General features: G+C 39.7%; 1 protein-coding gene across 1 annotated transcript in view; it reads left to right on the forward strand.

The window, feature by feature from the left end:
• POLR3B (RNA polymerase III subunit B) overlaps nt 1-21,309 on the forward strand; it is a 115,274-nt gene that overhangs the window by 35,937 nt on the left and 58,028 nt on the right. The window contains exons 12-16 of the mRNA XM_068970372.1: nt 75-209; nt 11,136-11,297; nt 14,039-14,239; nt 16,485-16,647; nt 18,779-18,932. Coding sequence (XP_068826473.1) covers nt 75-209; nt 11,136-11,297; nt 14,039-14,239; nt 16,485-16,647; nt 18,779-18,932 — 815 coding nt within the window. The remainder of the gene's footprint in view (nt 1-74; nt 210-11,135; nt 11,298-14,038; nt 14,240-16,484; nt 16,648-18,778; nt 18,933-21,309) is intronic.

Raw genomic sequence — 21,309 nt, forward strand, 5'->3', positions numbered from 1 at the left:
GGTTATTTTCTTGAGGCACCTTAAATTTTAATGTGTAGAGTCTTAAACATTTTTCTCTAATTTCTGAATTACAGGTTAAAGAATTCAATTTCCGAGCCAAATGTATCTATACTGCAGTGATGGTGAGAAGAGTAATTCTGGCCCAAGGAGATAATAAAGTTGATGACAGAGATTATTATGGTAACAAGAGGTTGGAGTTGGCAGGACAGGTGATTCAACTATTTTATGTCAAATCTTATTTTCCTCAATAAAAGTTAATTTGCTATTCATTTTAGATAGGAGGAAGAAACAGTTGAATGGAATATAGGTTTGTATATTGGAATATAAACATTCATATGTGACTTACTATGTCTTTGACTTAGGAATTTCTTGAACTGTGAAAACTCTGAGCTCTTTAAATATGTTGGTAATGTTACCTATATCATATCTTTTTTGAGATGTTTATTTACTCTCATTGTGTTTAATGTAGAAAGTGATGTATGATATTAAGTAGTATCATTTATCAGTTAACAGATGTCTATTAAACTTCTACCATGTGCCAGGCATAGTTATATAAACTGGGTAGAGAGGAAAAATAAGGCAGACAAAGGTCCCTTTTCTATCTTGGGGCTTAAAAGAAGTGCCTTGATGTGGTGGTCTCTGTTAATGTCCTACTTAGAGTTTACTAAATTCTTCAGTCTGTAAATTTATGTCTAACTAAATTTGAGACATTTTTGGAACCTGTTTCTTCAAATATCTTTTTTATATTATTCTCTCTTGTCCTTCTAACTCAGATTATCTTGTTTGAGCCTTTGATATTGAGGCTCTGTTAATTTCTTTCCCCCAGTTTAGCTCTCTTCTTCAGGTTGGATAATTTCTGTTGATCTATTTTCACGTTCCCTAATTTTTCTTCTGTTGTCTGTAACATGCTTATTACACTGATCCAATTAATTTTTTAGTTTAGATGTGGTTGTTTTCAGTTCTAGAAATTTCATTCTGGTACTTTTAGCTTCAGTTTTCTCTACTGAGATTTCTTATTTGTTTATTCATCACAACCATGTTTTCATTTACATCCCCGAACCTTAACAACTGTTTTAGAATTCTGGTCTCATTCCAACAACTCAGTCATCTTAGAATCAATCTCTTGATTAAATCAATCGCTTAATGAAATATCTCTTTGAAAAAGTGATATATATTTTAAGCTGAGCCCTCAGACATTCCAGCTGAGACTTGAGAGGAGAATCCAGTCTCACACAACCTCTGGAACTGCATTCTATTAAGAGACCTGCATGAGCAACATATGTCTTCAGGCAGTGCCCTTATTGGAGGAACTGGAAGAAGACCAGTGTTTCTGGAGTGTGAGGTGTGGGGGTGGTGAGAGAGGACATTGGAGAACTAGCATCATATGCCATGGGAAGGATTTTGGATTTAATTGCTCCTGCAGTAGAGAATCACAAGAGAGTTATAATCAGGGAAGTGACACCATCAATTTCAGTTTAAAAGATCTTATTTGGATCTTGCTTGGAACCTGCCAAGAAAGTCCGGTTAGGAGACTGTGGCAGTATTCCAGATGAGTGATGGTGGCTGGGATCATAACCGCAGGTATTAATTACCACGTCTAAAATGTAAAAAACTGGAATTATAATTGTATCAGTTTTTTGTGAGAAAAAAAATAAACGCCTGGAATACTTGGGAAGTTGTTTGGTCAATGACTAAAGGCTAACAGGTGGGCTCTTGGCCACCTTCAGATTGACCACAGTTCAGGGGATTGCTTGTGTGTATCCCTGTCACCAACAATCCCAATTTTTTTACAGATCTTTATAATTGGAAAAGAAATCTTGATGTTCAACTAGCCCTTTAAAAAAAATGTTGGTTGTTTGGAGGACTAAGGAATGGAGTTGAGAGGGGAGAGAAAAAGACTATCCTGTTGCTTAAAAAATTAGACTTTAAAAGAGGGTTCCCATGTGCAAGAAAACACTGCTTTATAAACAGTGTAAAAACATAAAAGGCATTGTGTTGGCAAAAATGTGTAAAAACAATAGCTGCTAATTTCACACCCCATGGGATGAGGGAGTATGAATGTGCTTCAGCTTTAGATAACAGAGCTGTATCCACTGGCCAGGCGGGTTCACAGAGCCTTCCCTCAGTCTCACTGCCACCAGAGGGCTGGCCGGCTGGCCGCCAATAGAGGTGTTAGCAAAACCTACCGGTTTCAGGCTTAATCTTTGCACCTACCTTTTCTCTTTCGGTAATGTGTTCATTATTTGCTGAGCATTACTCTATTCTTTGTCTGCAGATTTTTTTGTTTCTAATGCAGCTTGCTTTGTATGGGTGAGATATGGAACGGCACCAAAATCCGGCACCCTGGAAAGCCAGGGATTTCCACCCAGTGACAAAAGAATGCCGTCTTGACTTCAGAGATTGCCTAATCCCAGCTGTTCTGATAATGTAATTAAGGCTGCCTAATGTCTTTAATTTTGCAACCAGTTTGTGTGAAAAGGAGAATTTGGCACTCTGAAGGCTTAAACACTAAATAGCAATCTCAAGACGCCTAATTAGAATTCTCTGACATTAAGCTAATTGGTGAAACTGTATTTCAGCAGCTTAACTTCTTTATTAATTTTTTTTTTAGCATTTTCATTGAAAATCAATTGATGAGCTGTCAGCATTTTTTCTTAAATATAACTTGCTCTTTAGTGCTCCTGTCTTAGGCAGGCTGAAAGGCCTCATGCCAACAGTGAGAGGTATTGAATATTATAATATCACCAACATTCCATCCCTTTTCATCATTTTACTCTTGACCTAAATAATGTGGCTTATTGTGGGAACAGGCCTTGTAGCTTCTTACTGCTCTGTGAACTGGAGCACGTTATTTCTCATGAAGAAATTTGAAGGGTGGAGAAATTTATTAATGAGGCTGTAGTTTTGTTGAGTGTACTCTTACTCTTTACTTGTTTAGTACTGGAGCATTTCCTTGTACTTGAATCAGGCTACACACAAATTCATCTGGGATCCCCAAGAAAACTTTGTTGCAATTTGAGACACAAAAGTCTTAAGTGTAAGGGACTAATTAAAACAGAGCTGAGCTTTTGTGGTTAAAGGTTAAGGGCATTTGCTTCTGTTCAGGATACTTATTCAAGTCCCTTTGCCAGTTTCCACAGGAAGTTGCTGAAATGGGCTTGTCCATCCCTCTCTTCCCCTGCACCTGCTTCCATTCCCATATTCTTTTTCATGAAGGAAACTGCTGGGTCTGAGTGGAAGAAAAGATTAAGCTCTCAGAGGAGGAAGTTTTCTTTTTAGAACACTTCTGACATGGTAAATCAAGGACCCTGGCTTTCCCATCTGCAAAGTTGATTTTGTAGAAAAGTGGAAGGATGTGTCTCTCTTAAGGGAGAAGAGTGTAAAACCACATTCTACCTAGGAAATGCTTTCTTCAACAGTGGCTGGAAGAGAAGACTCATTGGCTTTCATATCTTCTAAATTATGAATCAAAAAACTACCTGTGGGTTGTAAACATTCAAGAATACAGTGTGGAATTTGGAAAATCTTTAGCTTATAAGATTTCCCTGAACTTAAGAATTCCTAAAGTTCAGAATTCCTGAATTATGTAAGAAGTGCATATATAATATCCTCTGATACTACATTACTATTGTGCTAGGTAGCTTAAATTACATATATATCCAACTGTTTTATTCCTCTATAAAGGAATAAAAAACAAATGTAATTGATTTTTCAGGGGAATTTAAGTAGTTGTAATTTTATATTTGATTATTGAAGAAGTATGCCCATTATTTTTTGGTCATAAGCCACTTAGTTTTGTGAACTGTCTATAAGCAGTGTTCTGGTTTTGTCTGTTGCTGCATTGTATGGTATCTATTGCAAAACTGAAGACAACCACCATTGTCTTAAGTGGCTTAAGACAGCCACCATTCTGTTATATCTCACGATTTTGTGGGTCAGGAATTCAGGCAAGATCCAGCTGTGTAACTCTTCTGTATCACATGGAGCTCGATTGGTAGTGTTCTGCTGGAGGTGGTGGGATTCCCAGAAGGCTGGGCTCAGCTCCGTCTTGACCATGCCAGCACTATGACATCAGAGTGGCTCAGGACTCAAGTGAGTTTCCCATGCACAGGAGAATCTGCGTGACCTTAGTGAGTTCGTCTTAAAAGTCACATCTTCACTAACTTTATTGAAAAAAAGCAGTCACAGCCCTTGCCTGAATTGGGGCAGTAGGAGGCATCGCAAGCAGAGATTTGGGCAAAGTTTATCTACATACTCTTGGGGTTTTCTCCCAAGATTAAGTGGGTAGTGGATTTGAGGATGTAAATTTTATTTGTGGTTATCTCCTTTCTGTGACTTTCCCCTCACAATCCAGCTACTGTGGTGGCTGGTATCTTCTCCCTCTGATCCTTCAATCCAGTAAGACTGTGGGTCTTTCTCTGAGTTTTAGCTTCTAATGTCACCTGGACCCTTTTTGCTAATGTATTCTACTCTTAGTTGAAAAGCCTTCAAAATGGAAATGCATTTTTGAAAAGTATCAAGTTTTCTCCAGTTTCTATCTGTATTTACTCTCCAGTGCTGTCAAATAGTTTTAATATTTTGTCCAGAGTTTATAATTTTTATCAACAAATGAGTCTGATAGGAGCTGCTCCCATCAATTCTGAAACAGAACTGTTCTAGTCTATTTTTATGACTTTCCGTTCCCCATCCTATTGATTTGTTTTCCATGGTTAACATGGTTTAATGTCATTTATTTTCTAATTTTTAACATAAAGAGTAAAAGTTAAAATGTCACATATATGTAAGTTGTGAAGGTGACAGATCACCTCAAATCCACTACCAGTTTAAGTAATTCTTAATAATTGACCACCAGTTGCCATTTCATTTACTTATATATTTCTTCCATACTTTGTCCTTCTCTTTCTCCTACTATCCTGAATTTGTGTATTTATTGTTTTCTTTTTTATTGTATCATTTATTTAAAAATTTAAAAATATTTATTACAGTGTATGTTTTGCTTTTTTTTATTGAAGTATAGTTTATTTAGTGTTGCGTTTAAGATGTACAGCAAAGTGATTTAGTTTACGTGTGTGTGTGTGAGTATACTATATTTATATTCCTTTTCAGATTATTTTCCATTTTAGGTTATTACAAGATACCAAATATAATTCCCTGTGCTATACAGCAGGTCCTTGTTGTTTATCTGTTTTATATATTGAGTATGTATCTGTTAATCCTAACTCCTAATTTATCCTCTCCCCACCCTTTCCTTTTTGGTAACCATAAGTTTGTTTTCTGCATCTGTGAGTATATTTCTGTTTTGTAAACAGGTTCATTTGTACCATTATTTTAGATTCCACATGTATCATACGGAGTGAAGTAAGTCAGGCAGAGAAAAACATCTATCGTATGATATCACTTATGTTTAGAATGTTTTAATTTCATTCTTTTACATGTAGCTGTCCTGTTTTCCCAGCACAACTTATTTAAAAGACTGTTTTTTCTCCATTCAGTTCAGTTCAGTGGCTCAGTCATGTCCGACTCTGCAACCCCATGAATCGCAGCACGCCAGGCCTCCCTGTCCATCACCAACTCCCGGAGTTCACTCAGACTCACGTCCATCGAGTCAGTGATGCCATCCAGCCATCTCATCCTCTGTCGTCCCCTTTTCCTCCTGCCCCCAATCCCTCCCAGCATCAGAGTCTTTTCCAGTGAGTCAACTCTTCACATGAGGTAGCCAAAGTACTGGAGTTTCAGCTTTAGCATCATTCCTTCCAAAGAAATCCCAGGGCTGATCTCCTTCAGAATGGATTGGTTGGATCTCCTTGCAGTCCAAGGGACTCTCAAGAGTCTTCTCCAACACCATAGTTCAAAAGCATCAATTCTTCAAGCTCAGCTTTCTTCACAGTCCAACTCTCACATCCATACATGACCACAGGAAAAACCATAGCCTTGACTAGACAAACCTTAGTCGGCAAAGTAATGTCTCTGCTTTTGAATATGCTATCTAGGTTGGTCATAAATTTTCTTCCAAGGAGTAAGTGTCTTTTAATTTCGTGGCTGCAGTCACCATCTGCAGTGATTTTGGAGCCCCAAAAAATAAAGTCTGACACTGTTTCCACTGTTTCCCCATCTGTTTCCCATGACGTGATGGGACCAGATGCCATTGTGTGTTCTTAAATATGTTTGGCTACACTGCATGACGTGTGGGATCTTCGTGCCCCCACCAGGGATCAAACCCACACCCCTTGCACTGGAAGTCTGGAATCATAACCACTGGACTGCCAAGGAAGTTCCCCTATTGTGTATTCTTGCTTCCTTTGTCATAAATTAATTGACTATAAGTGTGTGGGTTTATTTCTGGGCTTTCTGTCCTATTCCAATGATCTCTGTTTTTTATGCTAGTGCCATACTGTTTTGATTATTGTAGCTTTGTAGTATAGTCTGAATTCAGGGAGTCTGATCCCTTCAGCTCTGTTCTTCTTTCTCAACATTGTTTTTTTATTATTCTCTCTTTAAATGTGGTGGTTTAGTCGCTAAGTTGTGTTTGACTGTTGTGACCCCATGGACTGTGGCCTGCCAGGTTCCTCTGTCCGTGGGATTTTCCAGGCAAGACTAGTGGAGTAGGTTGCCATTTCCTTCTCACTGGGATCTTCCTGACCCAGAAATTGAACCTGGGTCTCTTCCGTGGCAAGCAGATTCTTTACTGACTGAGCTACAAGGGAAGCCCCATATTTTTTAAATAAAGATTTCTTTAAATTTTTATTTTTGGCTGCACTGGGTCTCTGTTGCTGCACACAGTCTTTCTCTAGTTTTGGTGGGTAGGGCTACTCTCTAGTTGCAGTGCATGGCCTTCTCATCAATGTGGTTTCTCTTGTTGTGGAGTATGGAGTCTAGATGTGCGGGCTTGGTTGCTCCTCAGCATGTGGGATCTTTTGGACCAGGGATTGAGCCCATGCCCCCTGCATTCTCAGGTGAATTCTTAACCGCTGGACCTCCAGGGAAGTTCCCTTAGGATTGTTTTGGCTATTTGGGATCTTGTTTCCATACAAGTTTTTAAATTACTGGTTCTAGGTCTCTGAAAATTGCCATTGGTAATTTGATAGGGATTGCATTGAATCTGTAGTTTGCCTTGGGTAGTATGGTTGTTAATGGTATTGATTCTTCCAGTCTAAGCGCTCAGTATTACTTTTGTATGTTTGAGTTTTGTAAGAGTAGATTCATATCATATACATTCCTTTGCAATTTTTTTCTTAACATTGTTTTAAAGATTCATCTATATTGTTTCACGTCACTGTATTTCACCTTCACATTCAATGTGTAAAGATATGATACATATGATAAATAACCCTTTATCCATCTACTTATCAAGGCCGTTGTATGACATCTCTTTTTTAAAAAAATTAACCTTCTTATTCATATCTTCTCTTGCCCATATGAAAGAGTTTCTGCAAATAGGATTGTCCAGTCATGGAATCAAGTTAAGCCTTCAGCTTGACTGAAGAGTGTCAAACTAGCTTCCCAAGGATTTGTACATTGCATTGTATGTAAGACCTGATGGTCTCTATCCCGTGACTTAGTGTGAAAACTGAAAAATTTTTGTCTTGTCTAGCACTCTTGCCTGGAAAATCCCAAGGACAGAGGAACCTGGTGGGCTGCAGTCCATGGGGTCGCTAAGAGTCGGACCTGACTGAGCGACTTCACTCTCACTTTTCACTTTAATGCATTGGAGAAGGAAATGGCAACCCACTCCAGTGTTCTTGTCTGGAGAATCCCAGAGACGGGAGAGCCTGGAGGGCTGCCGTCTCTGGAGTCTCACAGAGTCGGACATGACTGAAGCGACTTAGCAGCAGCAGCAGCAGCAGTGTGTGCAAAGTGCTATCTCCTTGTGGGCTTAATTTGCATTTCCTTCATTGCTAATGAAATTGAGTCTTTATGTTTCATATAGTTATTGATCGTTTCTACTTTTCTCTTAAATATCTTTTGTGTTGTTTGTATTTTCCTTATTAATTTTAAGATTTTTTGGGTGTACTTTGGATCCAATTTTTTATGAGTTACATGTATTGCTGGTATCTTCTTCCAGTCTGAATTATTTTTACTATTATGGGATCTTTTAATTATAGAAGTTTGTCATTTTAATTACATTCAATTTTGTCAGTCCTTTCTTCTCTTCAGTTGTACTTCTTATACTTTAAACTTATGCCTTTGTTATTTGTTCTTTAGTACTCTTGCCTGGAGAATCCCATGGACGGAGGAGCCTGGTAAGCTACAGTCCATGGGGTCACGAAGAGTCAGACACGACTGAGCGACTTCACTTTCCCATTTCACTTTCATGCATTGGAGAAGGAAATCGCAACCCACTCCAGTGTTCTTGCCTGGAGAATCCCAGGGACAGGGGAGCCTGGTGGGCTGCCGTCTATGGGGTCGCACAGAGTCGGACACGACTGACACAACTTAGCAGCAGCAGCAGCAGCAGTCTATCTGGAATGGATTTTTGTGTGTAGAGTGAAGTAAGGAGAGGAGTTTCATTTGTTTTTCAAATGAATAACTGATTTTCCTAGCATTATTTATTTGTAGTCTTTCATTTCTTTACAGATCTAAAGTGCTAAATGCCAAAGTGTCTTTACCATATAACAGATTTTAATATATGTGTTGTTTATTTCTGGACTTTTTGTTCTGTTCGTTGGTAAGTTTATACATAAATCAATTCACTTGCCTTCTTTTTCAGGACTGTCTGTCTCCTCTAGAGTCTTAGCTTTTCCATAATAATTTTAGAGTTAGCCTCCATTTTCATTAAAAACCTGGGGATTTTGATTAGAGTTGCATTGGAATTATAGATCAATTTGGGGAAAACTAGTAATCTTAAAATAGTCTTTTCATCCATGAATATTTTCTTCATTTATTTAGGCTTTCTTTGATGTCTTTCAATAAAGATTTGTAATTGTCTTCATGAAAGCTTTGCACCTCTTTTGTTAGACTTACTCGTTAGTATATTAGGGGTTTATTTTGGTAGATATTTGTAATATAAATATTAATAAGAAAAACCTCAAACTTATAAAAATTAGCTTCCATGTTTTAATCACACAACTTTGGCTATCATCAATAGAAGTTAATCTGGTTTTATGTCCTCTTCAACTCTTTTCCTACTTGCCCCATTCCACAAATTCAGTTGTTTAAACAAATCTAAACCATCAAATCGTTTTAGCATTTTAAATAATCAAATCACATTCTGTAAGTACTTAAAAATGTGTCTCTAAAAGATACAATTTTAAAAAATTGTAACATCATTTTCACGCATAAAATTTTTAAAGAATTGCTTAATGTCATTAAGCATCAATATCACTCATCAAATTTGAGTATTATGTATTCAGATTTCCCTGATTTCTTTATATTGTTGTTTAAAGTAGGATTATTCAAATAAAATCCAAAGATGTTTCATGTATTTCATTCAGTTGATGTCTCTTAAATTCCTTTTGATCAGTATGTATTCTGTGTCTGTCTGTCTGTCTTTGAAAAAACTGGACCTTTTTTGGTTTTGCTTCTACCCTCTCTCAGTGTGAGTTACCTTTGCCTGGGATCCTCGGCAGAAGGGTTTCCTGCCTTTTCTCCAGTGACTTAAGGGTTTCTTCTCATGTAAGAGGAAGTCCCGGGAAGTAGGTAGAGTTTTGTTGCTTGTTACAACAAAGGGGTCATTCTCATGTCTTCTTTCTCCTTCCAGTCTTTCCTGAGCACTCATGGAATGAACTTCTAAGTGTGGATCCTCTCGTGTCTGGAGCACTGAAGAATTCTAAGCTTTCACGATAGCTCACATTTGGCATTCTAGCAGTCCTGAAAATTTTAGCTAATTTCTTCTTTTACGGCACACTTCTGCTCTGTCATGTGTCCCATCTCTTGGAGAGGCTTGACACTTCTGCAGTTTAGTTCCCCTGGTTGCCTTACAACTTACCTCTTTGTTAGAGTCAAGAAATTTTATGATTTTGTAGATGTTTCATCTTTTTAAAAAAAGATTATCAGGGTGGGAAGGATGTTGTCTTGTGGCTTTCTACATTCTGGGTAGAAGCAGAACTTGCAAAATCTTTCTTAAGCTTTCCCCTTCCCCTCCAAGGTGTAATCTCCAACCTGATTTTTATGGTGTTTGTGTCTTTCCTTTTCATTTTGCCTGCTAGTTATCCTTCCTAAACAATATAGCTGATTATTGTGCTGAGTTTTGAACCCTATTTAGAGTCACATCATATATATTCTTTTGGTCCTGGCTTCTCTCACTCAATATTATATTTTTAAGACTTAGCTGTGATTTTGTGGCCAGTTATTTTTTGTCCATTTTCAATGCTCTGTAGTATTCTGTTATATGAATATACTACAATTTGTCTAACTAAATAGTATTTGTATGGTATCCAGTTTTTAACTGATACAAATAGTGCTGCTTTGAACATCTTGTACATGTACCATGATGTACATAAAGACATTTCTGTAGGGTAGTGATTCTCAAGGGTACCCTTCCCCCACCAGCAACAGTGGCATTCTTAGAAACTTGTTAGAAATGAAAACTTTGGGGTTCTACCGTAGACTTGTGGAATCAGATACCAGAGGGATATGGCCAGCAATTTGTGTTTTAATAATCCCTCAATGTGATTACATGCAGGTTAAAGTTTGAGAACCGTGGCTATAGAGGATGTACTTAGGAGAGGAACTTTGGGGCCTAGGGATGGGCAGATAACTACAAGCTGATTGTTAGTGGTTATACAGTTCACATTTTTACCAGTGATGCAGGAAGGTTCAAATGGCACCCATCCTTGGTGCTGTCAGAATTTTTAACATTAACTCTTCTCCCCTGATCTTTTGTGGGTTTTAATAGTCTTTATTTGTAAAGTTAAAAATTAGGTCAGTGGAAACTTTGTCTGGGAGTGGCTGGTCTAAATGTCTTTGAATGCAGGGATTATGTCATAATCTTTGCTCATATTCTCAACACCAAGCATAGTGATAAGCACATAGATAAGTACATGTTTATCATGTTGAATTTTTAAAATGTGTTTTTCCCAGTTTTAAGCAGTTTTGCCATCAGTTTTTTTAAACAAAGTTTAATAAAGACCTAAAATTTAGTAAATAAGCTAGTGATGCATTTTAAAAGTTCACCATATACTTTTTTTTTCCTTTAGCTTTTATCTCTTCTTTTTGAAGATTTATTCAAAAAATTTAATTCTGAAATGAAGAAGATTGCAGATCAGGTGATTCCTAAACAAAGAGCAGCCCAGTTTGACGTTGTGAAACATATGCGTCAGGACCAGATTACCAATGGCATGGTGAATGCCATTTCAACCGTAAGTCTTGATCCCTCGGGCACAGTTTTGTAACTTATTTGTACATCTGTTCAGTGGGAAATTTAAAGTATTTTGAGAATCTAGGTGGGGGGAAAAAATTTATAATACACATATATATTTATTTGAGGATGCTACAAGTCACAAATTTTCTTCTTCAAAATAGTCTGCAGTTGAAATCAGTAGAAATTTTGCTGCTATGTGACTGTATTGCCAAATTTTAGTTCCTGTTACAATTTACTGAGGCAATAAGGAAATAGATACACTCTTCCATAAAGGAAAATATCTTTCAGTTTAACTGTTAATAACCATTCTTTGAATGGATACTTTCCCCCATTTTTTATGTAATAAAGCTGACATATTGCAAGTAGGTTCACTAATGACAACTTTTGTCTGGAACATTGTAAAATGTTTCATTGCATTGTAGGTTCATAGTCTTCAAAGGGCTCTCAGCTGTTCTCATGTGAGCAGTGAATTCAGGCCTCAGCAGCTGCTGTGTATTCAGGGCCTCTGGCTGTTCATCAGGGGTTATCAGATAGGTTTTTGCTCCCTTTCTTAAAGCGTAACATCTATAGGTCTATCTGATAAAGTCTGGTTCACGTTTTGTATGCCAGACATAAAATTAGTTTTATGGATGGGATTTGGTCCCAACAAAAGAAGAGTATATCAGCAGCTGACTTGCCGCCCTGTCTGACTTGAGAAATGTGCAGCAGGTCTGTGTGAGCACCCCCGCCGTGACAGCTCCATCCAGACTGCAGGGGGCCCAGCCTCTGTGCCTCTCTGGGCCCGTCACAGTCGTGGGGCCCGAACTTGTCTGGAAGTTGATTCCTGGATATTTGAAAAGAAGCCTTCAAAGAGCACTCGAACACACTTCTGTTAGAGTGACTTTTCCTTGCTTTCTGACGCTTTATTTTCAGGTCAGAATAGCTGTTTTGAGTAGTTCTGTTGCCCCCAGATGACACCTTATTAACTCTGGGAGCAGACTGCTTATTGGGAGAATCAGTAGTGGGCCTTGTTGTGGGTGCACGCCAATCTGTAGGCAACTGGAAAAAGATGGGTCAGTTGGTGAGACTTCATCTTCCAGTGCAGGGGGTATGGGTTCAATTCCTGGTCAGGGACCTAACATCCCACATGTCTAGTGGCCGAAAAACCAAAAATATAGAACAGAAGCAATATTGTAACAAATTCAATAAAGACCTTAAAGGTGGTCCACATAAAAAAATCTTTAAAATTGTGAGTGTTGTCATATGTAGAATATTTTCAACAAATAAATTTTCTCAGAGGAGCAGTTTTAGACCCTTTGTCTGTTTCTCCTCTCTCCCTTTTAAAAAAAAAGAATATTGGAAAAAATTATCTTGCTGAATGTTTTGACTTCATCCCCATCTATTTCTTCTTTGCCAGCAGCTGCTTAGTTCTGTGCTGAGTGTTTATCTTCCTTGCTCTTTTTGGTCTTGAATCAGTTTACTGGGTTCATTCTCATTCAGAGCATACAAGGAGTTAACTGAATGAGCAGTATGAGGAGTTAACTTGTGAGATAAACATGTTTGCTGTTACTCTGTTTTGTAATGCATTGTTTCTTCCCAGGTTTTAGCTTTTTTCCACTCTATCAAAACTCAAGTTTTTGAAGTGATAGATCTTCGCTGTAATAGTGACTTATTATTTTGTGAGGAGCTCCTCTGAAGTCACGTATTTAAATTCAAACAGATGAATTTTTCTACTGGGAAGGATTTTAATCTGGGATCTGGGAATCCGCCCCTGAAATTGAATTAAAAATTTGTATTTGTGGTCCTGTGTGCATTTTTCTCACGAGAACAGTCATAGCTTTCATCAGATTATCAAAAGGAAAATGAAGAACCACTATTTAGCAGGTGTAATTTTCTTCCCTTTTGAATCAGAAATATTGAATCAATCATTTTTTGACATTTTATTTTCTACTTTGTTTTTTCTTTGCATACTATTTTCTGTTAATTCATGTTACCATGAGATGAAAATTTGATTCCTAACCTTGATCTTTAAATTATCCTTGAGAATATTTAATGTGTACAATTAATGCTTTTGTAAAATAATATATTTAATGTATTTCAGTTCTTCTAATGCACTTAAAGTAAATTTAAGGCTTAAGATTTATTTCACATAAATCTATTTTAAGATTGACATGATAACCAAAGAAGATATATTTATTAATGTGAATATGTGCAATTTTTAGCCTTGATTAATAAGCCTATACTTATTCATTTCCCCTGATAACTGCTATTAGAGACTTTTTTTTTTCTATTGCTATATTTTTCTCTAATTAAAACTAATTTTGGAAGGCATCCAAATAATGGCACATTCCAACATGAAATTATCTCTTTGATCTTCAGGCTCATTTTACCTTAAATATGTGTAGAAATTGGTAGTTTTCTATTAGTTAGCTTATTGCTTCCAGTGAAAATCTCTGGTTGAACTGGCTTGTTTAGAATGTGATTAGTTCTTTGGAAAAATACCTGCTCTGATGTGATAATGTCAATCCATTGAGGCATTCTGAGGTGGTTGCTAGATATAGGTAATATTCATTAAATTCCTAGAAAACCCCAGTGAGTAACTTGGCTAGATTTTAATTGTGATTTTTGGTTTCTGAATATATATCATGACCCTAATTTCACAAATAAGCAGTTCCTGTGCAGAGCCTCTCAGAATGACTGCAGGGGTGGCAGGCAGCACAAGCAGTCTGAGGTCGTCGCGTGTCTCCCCTCTCTCTTCAGGGCAATTGGTCTCTGAAGAGATTTAAAATGGATCGCCAGGGCGTGACTCAGGTGCTGTCTCGCTTGTCATATATATCTGCACTGGGCATGATGACGAGAATCTCTTCCCAGTTCGAAAAAACAAGAAAAGTGAGCGGTCCTCGATCCCTCCAGCCATCGCAGTGGGGCATGCTGTGCCCTTCAGACACTCCTGAAGGAGAGGTAAGGTCCCTGAGGGTCTCCACTGTGTCAGAGGTAATGGCTGTTCTGCTCCTGCCGTGTTTGCCCAGGCTGTATCCTTGCTGGGGTCAGCCATTTATCTGCCAGAGAAGTGTTGATGCAGCCTGTGAGAACATCAGTGTCATTCCCAAACAGTACCTCCAGAAGCCTTTGATTTACTATTAATAGCTCACCTAAAGAGGGGATTCCCTGGTGGCCCAGAGGTGAAGAATCCGCCTGCAATACGGGAGACCTAGGTTCAATCCTTGGGTTGGTAAGGTGTCCTGGAGAAGGGTATGGCCACCCACTGTAGTATTCTTGCCTGGAGAATTCCATGGACAGAGAAGCCTGGCAGGATACAGTCCAGGGGTTGCAAAAGACTCAGACACGACTGAGTAACACTTTTACTTTCTTTTCTCACCTAAAGAGACATATGGGCCGAATTTTCTTGCTTGTTTTATTTTATCCCAAGAGTCAAACCACTCAATGACTAAGGGATAAGAATAGGAAGGAAAATTGGGAGACTCATCACCTTTGCTCATGAGGAGCTCTTTTTAAACAACTCCTTATTTTCCTTGACTCTTCTTAGAGGACATCAAAGTGACAACTGCAGCCATCCAGAAGCATACAGTCCAAGACTTAAAGTGGATTCCTGCTTACTTATATAGGAAACGTAAGCAGTTACCTGAACACTAAACCAAGGAGTTTAAATTGGTTTACAAGACACCAGCTACTTCCTGTGTCATGGCTCTTTCTCCTTTGGGTTAGCTATCAGTGGTTTCACTTGATCTTATTCCTTCTACCTTGTAAACTTCTGGTGGAAGGAACCATGTTAGGTTCACCACTGTATCCCAGGCTCCTTAGTCCAGAGCCTCATTCTGAGCAGAGGTCCCATAAATATATGCTGAATGAATAAATGACTTAATTAGGGCAAGTAAAAGATGTATGTTCCAAAGTATAGGAATTTGTTATGACTTGGGAGAGGTAAAAAATAAAAGTCCATACAGGGTTATAATTTTTGGAAATTACCATTTTTCTCGTAATTTGTTTTAAACCATATGGAAAGTCATGCTAAAATTGTGCCGCTTATCAAATTTGCCTAGTCTATGCATCTTGAGCTTTGGGACACCAAGTTCCCCAGAGCTTGCTTCAGCTAATCTCATAAAGAAACTGTTTTGTGTATCACTACAGAAGATGGTTTTTAAGAATTAAAGATGTAATCTTTAAATATCACATGTGTCTCAAGTGGCTTTTTTTTTCTTAATTTGTCATATTAAGTCCTTCTTTATGTTTGCTTTAAATTTTTTTCTTTGGTTGTATAGAAGTTTAAAAGAATTTTTTTTCATTTCCTTTTTACTTTGGAATAATTTTAGACATACCAAAAAAAATTCCAAAAGTAGTGCAGAGAGTTAACATGATCGTTCACCTAGATTCCCTAAATGTAATGTCTTACATAACTATAGTACGTAATTATATTTATCAACCTCGTGAAATTGGCGTTGGTAACAGTATTGCAATTTCTGGACCTTATACAGATTTTGCCAATTGTCCTATACCTAGATTCCCTAAATGTGATGTCTTACGTAACTGTAGTACATAATTAATATGTATCAACCTCATGAAATTAGCATTGGTAACAGTATTGCAATTTCCAGACCTTATTCAGATTTTGCCAATTGTCCTATCATGTTTTTTCTGATCCCAAGATTGCACTTTCAGTAGTCAGGTTTCCTTAGTGTCTTAATTTGGAGCAGTTTGTTCAGTCTGTCTTTATTTTTTAAGGCCAAGAAGCTTATAGAGTACTGGCCAGTTATTTTGCAGACTAACTCTTATTTCATGCCAGAAGTTTTATGTTCATGTATTCACAGTTATCAGTGTTTTTCTTTACTCTTTTTACACAGCGTCGTCTTAATGACTATGATATGCTATTGTTGGGAAATAATTTAGATAAATCAGTTTCTTTGGGGAGGGGACATTTATAATGCCATCATCATTTCCAGTTCAAACAGTACTGAGCATTTCTGTGGCTAAATCTATATTTATATCCTCGCTTGTGACTTTAGTATCAGTTCCTCTGAAATAAAGGGTAGGTGCATCCTTCAGGCTTTGTATGAACCTCCACAGTGTTCCCTGCGAGGCTGCACTACTGTGCCTTGTTGTCAGTAGAGTGTTGAGCTGTATTCAGACACAGACCGTATTTTGTGTTGTTCATGTTCATTCTTAGACATGACTATCTTTTGTCTTTTAGGCATGTGGTTTGGTTAAAAACTTGGCCCTTATGACGCACATCACGACTGACATGGAAGATGGACCCATTGTCAAATTAGCCAGTAACTTGGGAGTAGAAGATGTGAGCTTACTGTGTGGGGAAGAGCTCTCTTACCCAAACGTGTTCCTCGTCTTCCTCAATGGTGAGTCTGCTGGGGAGGCAGGTTGATCCTAAACGGTCTGGGGGGGAAGGGGAAGGAATTGACTATGTATTTAAAGCACAAATATACTTTTAATTCTGCAGTCAAATTCTCTGCCACTGACCTCTCAGTTCAGTTCAGTTCAGTCGCTCAGTCGTGTCCGACTCTTTGCGACCCCTTGAATCGCAGCACGCCAGGCCTCCCTGTCCATCACCATCTCCCGGAGTTCACTCAGACTCATGTCCAACACGTCGGTGATGCCATCCAGCCATCTCATCCTGGGTCGTCCCCTTCTCCTCCTGCCCCCAATCCCTCCCAGCATCGGAGTCTTTTCCAATGAGTCAACTCTTCGCATGAGGTGTCCAAAGTACTGGAGCTTCAGCTTTAGCATCATTCCTTCCAAAGAAATCCCAGGGATGATCTCCTTCAGAATGGACTGGTTGGATCTTCTTGCAGTCCAAGGGACCCTCAAGAGTCTTCTCCAACACCACAGTTCAAACGCATCAATTCTTCAGTGCTCAGCCTTCTTCACAGTCCAACTCTCACATCCATACATGACCACAAGAAAAGCTATAGCCTTGACTAGGCGGACCTTAGTTGGCAAAGTAATGTCTCTGCTTTTGAATATACTATCTAGGTTGGTCATAACTTTTCTTCCAAGGAGTAAGCGTCCTTTAATTTCATGACTGCAGTCACCATCTGCAGTGATTTTGGAGCCCAAAAAAATAAAGTCTGACACTGTTTCTACTGTTTTCCCATCTATTTCCCATGAAGTGATAGGACCAGATGCCATGATCTTCATTTTCTGAATGTTGAGCTTTAAGCCAACTTTCTCACTCTCCTCTTTCACATTCATCAAGAGGCTTTTTAGCTCCTCTTCACTTTCTGCCATAAGGGTGGTGTCATCTGCATATCTGAGGTTATTGATATTTCTCCTGGCAATCTTGATTCCAGCTTGTGTTTCTTCCAGTCCAGCGTTTCTCATGATGTACTCTGCATAGAAGTTAAATAAGCCTCTACTCCCTAAATATACCTTAGTTCCGGACCCAGGTTGACCTTAACTGAAAGGTAGAAAAAAATGGTAACAAACACTTCTTCCATTGACTGGGTCACCCAGGTTCTGAGATGACTTGGCTGTCAGAGCTAAAGGTAAAGGTGCAGAGACCCTGTGGCAGCTGCCAGTGTGTCCTCAGTGGAACGAGGTTCAACACGATAACCTTAAGTTCAAGTTAAATATGTGAGGCGTTCTGCAGAAATAGTCAGGTCAGCCCTTAGAGTGAGATGACTTGTCTTCAGCCACTGAGTGAGTGAGTGAGTGTCGGCAGGCTCTGCAGGAGGGTCCCTTTCCTTCTGCTCCAGCTCCATGTGCTGCTGTCTCACACCCCTCCCCATCCTCTCAGGGTCCTCCAGAGACGCTGCCGCAGGTGTGGCTTGGTGGTCTGGGTGTCTGTCCCCTGCCTGGGGTGCTGCACGTGCTTGTCCTTATCTCAGCCCCCACATCGTCTCCCCGTCCTTTCTGCTCTGGGGAGGCTTCACCATCTACTGTGAAGGCTGGTAGGAAGGAAACGGGGCTGTTCACTGCCTGCCTGGTCAGTGAATTCTGGCAGCTCACACTGAATGTGACCTTACCCTGCACATTCACCCAGTACCTCCCTGAATCTTCCCACTCACCCTGGGAGCCCAAGTCTGTCTGCTTCATCTCTCAGATAATGACAACAATAGCAGCTTCATGATAGCAATTACACAGTGCTGTGTCCAGTTCTAAGTGCTTTACAGGAGATCAGCTCATTTAATCCTCACATCACCACAGTGGAAGTGATAGAGCCAGGGTTCAACTGCAGGGCTCTGGAGCCCAAGTTCATGGCCCTGCACAGTGCTGACAGATAAGGAGACAGACTGACTTCACCAGCGATATGCAGTCAGCATGTGGTAGGGCCAGCTCTGGATTTGAGTCTCCTGGGCTGCCCTTGACCCCTCTTGCTCCCTCCAGCCTTGTGGACTGGCTGCAGGCTTAGTAACAGTATTTCAAAATGACTGCTCACTGCTGGTTATTGTTTTTATTGAGTAGATATTTTAAGTCCATTAGATGTATTTTTTATTTCAATCTTGAACATTCTTATTTCTTTCTGCTTAGGTAACATCCTGGGTGTCATTCGAGATCACAAGAAGCTGGTGAATACATTTCGACTGATGCGAAGAGCAGGCTATATCAATGAGTTTGTTTCCATCTCAACAAATCTGACAGATCGATGTGTCTATATTTCCTCTGATGGAGGGAGGCTGTGCAGGTAGGTGTGGCTGGAAATAGTTAAGATCTCTTTATTTACTTTTGAAAAAAATGGACTTGTTTTTATTTTAGAAGTTGCTTTAACCTCTTTCATTGTTAAGATAAATTTAATTCAGTTAGCAAACACCTCATGAATATGCATATTGGCTACTGGGGATTCAGAGATTAATGGGAGTCAGTCTCTGCCCTCAGAGAAATCAGTCTGCTGGGAAAGGCAGAAATAATTAGTAATAACAACCAACTGTGAAGAAAGCTGAGCACCAAAGAATTGATGCTTTTGAACTGTGGTTTTGGAGAAGACTCTTGAGAGTCCCTTGGACTGCAAGAAGATAACCAGTCCATCCTAAAGGAGATCAGACCTGGGTGTTCATTGGAAAGACTGATGCTAAAGCTGAAACTCCAGTACTATGGCCACCTTATGCGAAGAGTTGACTCATTGGAAAAGACTCTGATGCTGGGAGGGATTGAGGGCAGGAGGAGAAGGGGACAACAGAGGATGAGATGGCTGGATGGCATCACCGACTTGATGGACATGAGTTTGGGTGAACTCCGGGAGTTGGTGTGGACAGGGAGGCCTTGCATGCTGTGGTTCATGGGGTCGCAAAGAGTCAGACACGACTGAGTGGCTGAACTGAACTGATGCGAGTAGTAAGTGCTTGCCATTATGTGTTATCTTAATAGGTGCTCTGTCTGTAAGGCTTTAACCACATTCAACCCTATGAGGTTGGATTATTATTTTCATTTAACAAATGAGGTACTGGGATTTGGTGAGACTAAGTAAATTACCCAAAGCCAGATAGTGGTGGAGTCTGTTTTTTACTGGAAAGTTCTTAGAATTCATTTTACTCCAGTAATCCTGATTTTACCGACTCTATTCTGGTACTCTGATCTGAGCTTTAAAGGATGCATACAGATGTCCCTGGTGGTCCAGTGGCTAAGACTCGGAGCTCCCAATGCAGGGGGCCCGGGTTTGATCCCTGGTCAGGGACTTGTTCCTGCATGCTGCAACTAGGATCCAGTGCAGCCAAATAAATAAATAATAAACAAAAGCCCAAATTCTTCGGGGGAAACAAAGAGGCGGGAGTTGAGTACCGTTGCTTTAAAGGATAAAGGAGAAAAGGAAAAAGGCTAAGGAATGGCAAGAAAGAAAACGTGGCAGCACAAAGAGATGACACCACGTTAGACCCTTAGAAGAGCAGGTGCCTTGTATTCACTCGGAAGATGTTTAGGGCCCGTTTTGTTCAGCTGTGTCAGAGACGGGGACCCAGAGACCAATATGACATGGTGTCTGGTGCTTTGGGGGACCTCGGCTGAGGATGTCACCTTGTTTCCCAGGCCTTCACTCAGTTCACCTGAGTCTCTCCTTGGGGATCTCAGATGGTGTGAGGGCGTGAGTCGCCGAGCTCGCAGTGGTTGGGGAGGTGGCAGGAGCTGCGAAGTCTGACAGCTGGGAACCTGGACTGCCTTTGCCTATGTCTGTCCAGCCTCCCTTTCTCCTTCCGGTTGCTCTCCTTGTTTTCCTTAGGATTGCCCTTCCCCACTGGCAGTCTTCTTGGGTTGGTCAGTCAGGTGCTGTCTCTTGCTCAGCCAAAGATCAGGCATATGACCCAAGCCAGGCCAGTCAGACTTTCTTCAGAGAGCTTGAATCCCAAGGAGAATAACTGAGAGCAAGACGTGGTCAGAACAGATTCATCCTGGCAGCAGTGCATGCAAGAGACTGCCCGCTCCCCCTGCCTTTCTGGATCTTTGGGACTGTTCTGGCTCCTTTTCTTTCTGAGGCTGAGCCTTGCACCTTTTTCTTTCATTCTTATTATTCTAGTAAGTTTTGAGCCTTTTAGTAAATTCTTTAAAATTTTCTTCTTCTTAGTTTTTAGTAAATTCCGTCTTTGCTTAAATTGGCCAGCATTGGTTCCTATTCTCTGCAATCAAAAAGCCCTAATTGAAGCTTATACCCATGTTTGAATCCTAATGTTCCACTTACTGACTCATGTGACTCTTGAGTTTATTACTTAAGTCTGTGGGCCTTGATTACAGTGCCTTCCTAGGATTGATACAAGGTATGGTAAGTGCCTTGTAGGGTGCTGGGCAAACACAGAGTACTTACTTACAGCCACTTACATGGTCCAGTTAAGGGTGGGGAAAACACTGACATTTTCTCACTTTTTTCTAAGATGTTTCACTACACCCAATATAATACGGCATAGCCTAAAAAGAAAACTAGTTCTTTTTTTAGAAGTGATTTTATAATGACCCAACATAGATCTGGCAAGAAGAATTAGTAGAATTTATGGAATAAAGTGAGAGGTAACTGAGGTGGCTAAGTGCAGTCCCTTCCCTTGCCTGTCCCTGCTGTCCCCACTCCTCAGTCCCTTGTCCTG

This window comes from Capricornis sumatraensis, chromosome 4 (assembly GCF_032405125.1).
Source record: "Capricornis sumatraensis isolate serow.1 chromosome 4, serow.2, whole genome shotgun sequence".
Lineage (NCBI taxonomy): Eukaryota > Metazoa > Chordata > Mammalia > Artiodactyla > Bovidae > Capricornis > Capricornis sumatraensis.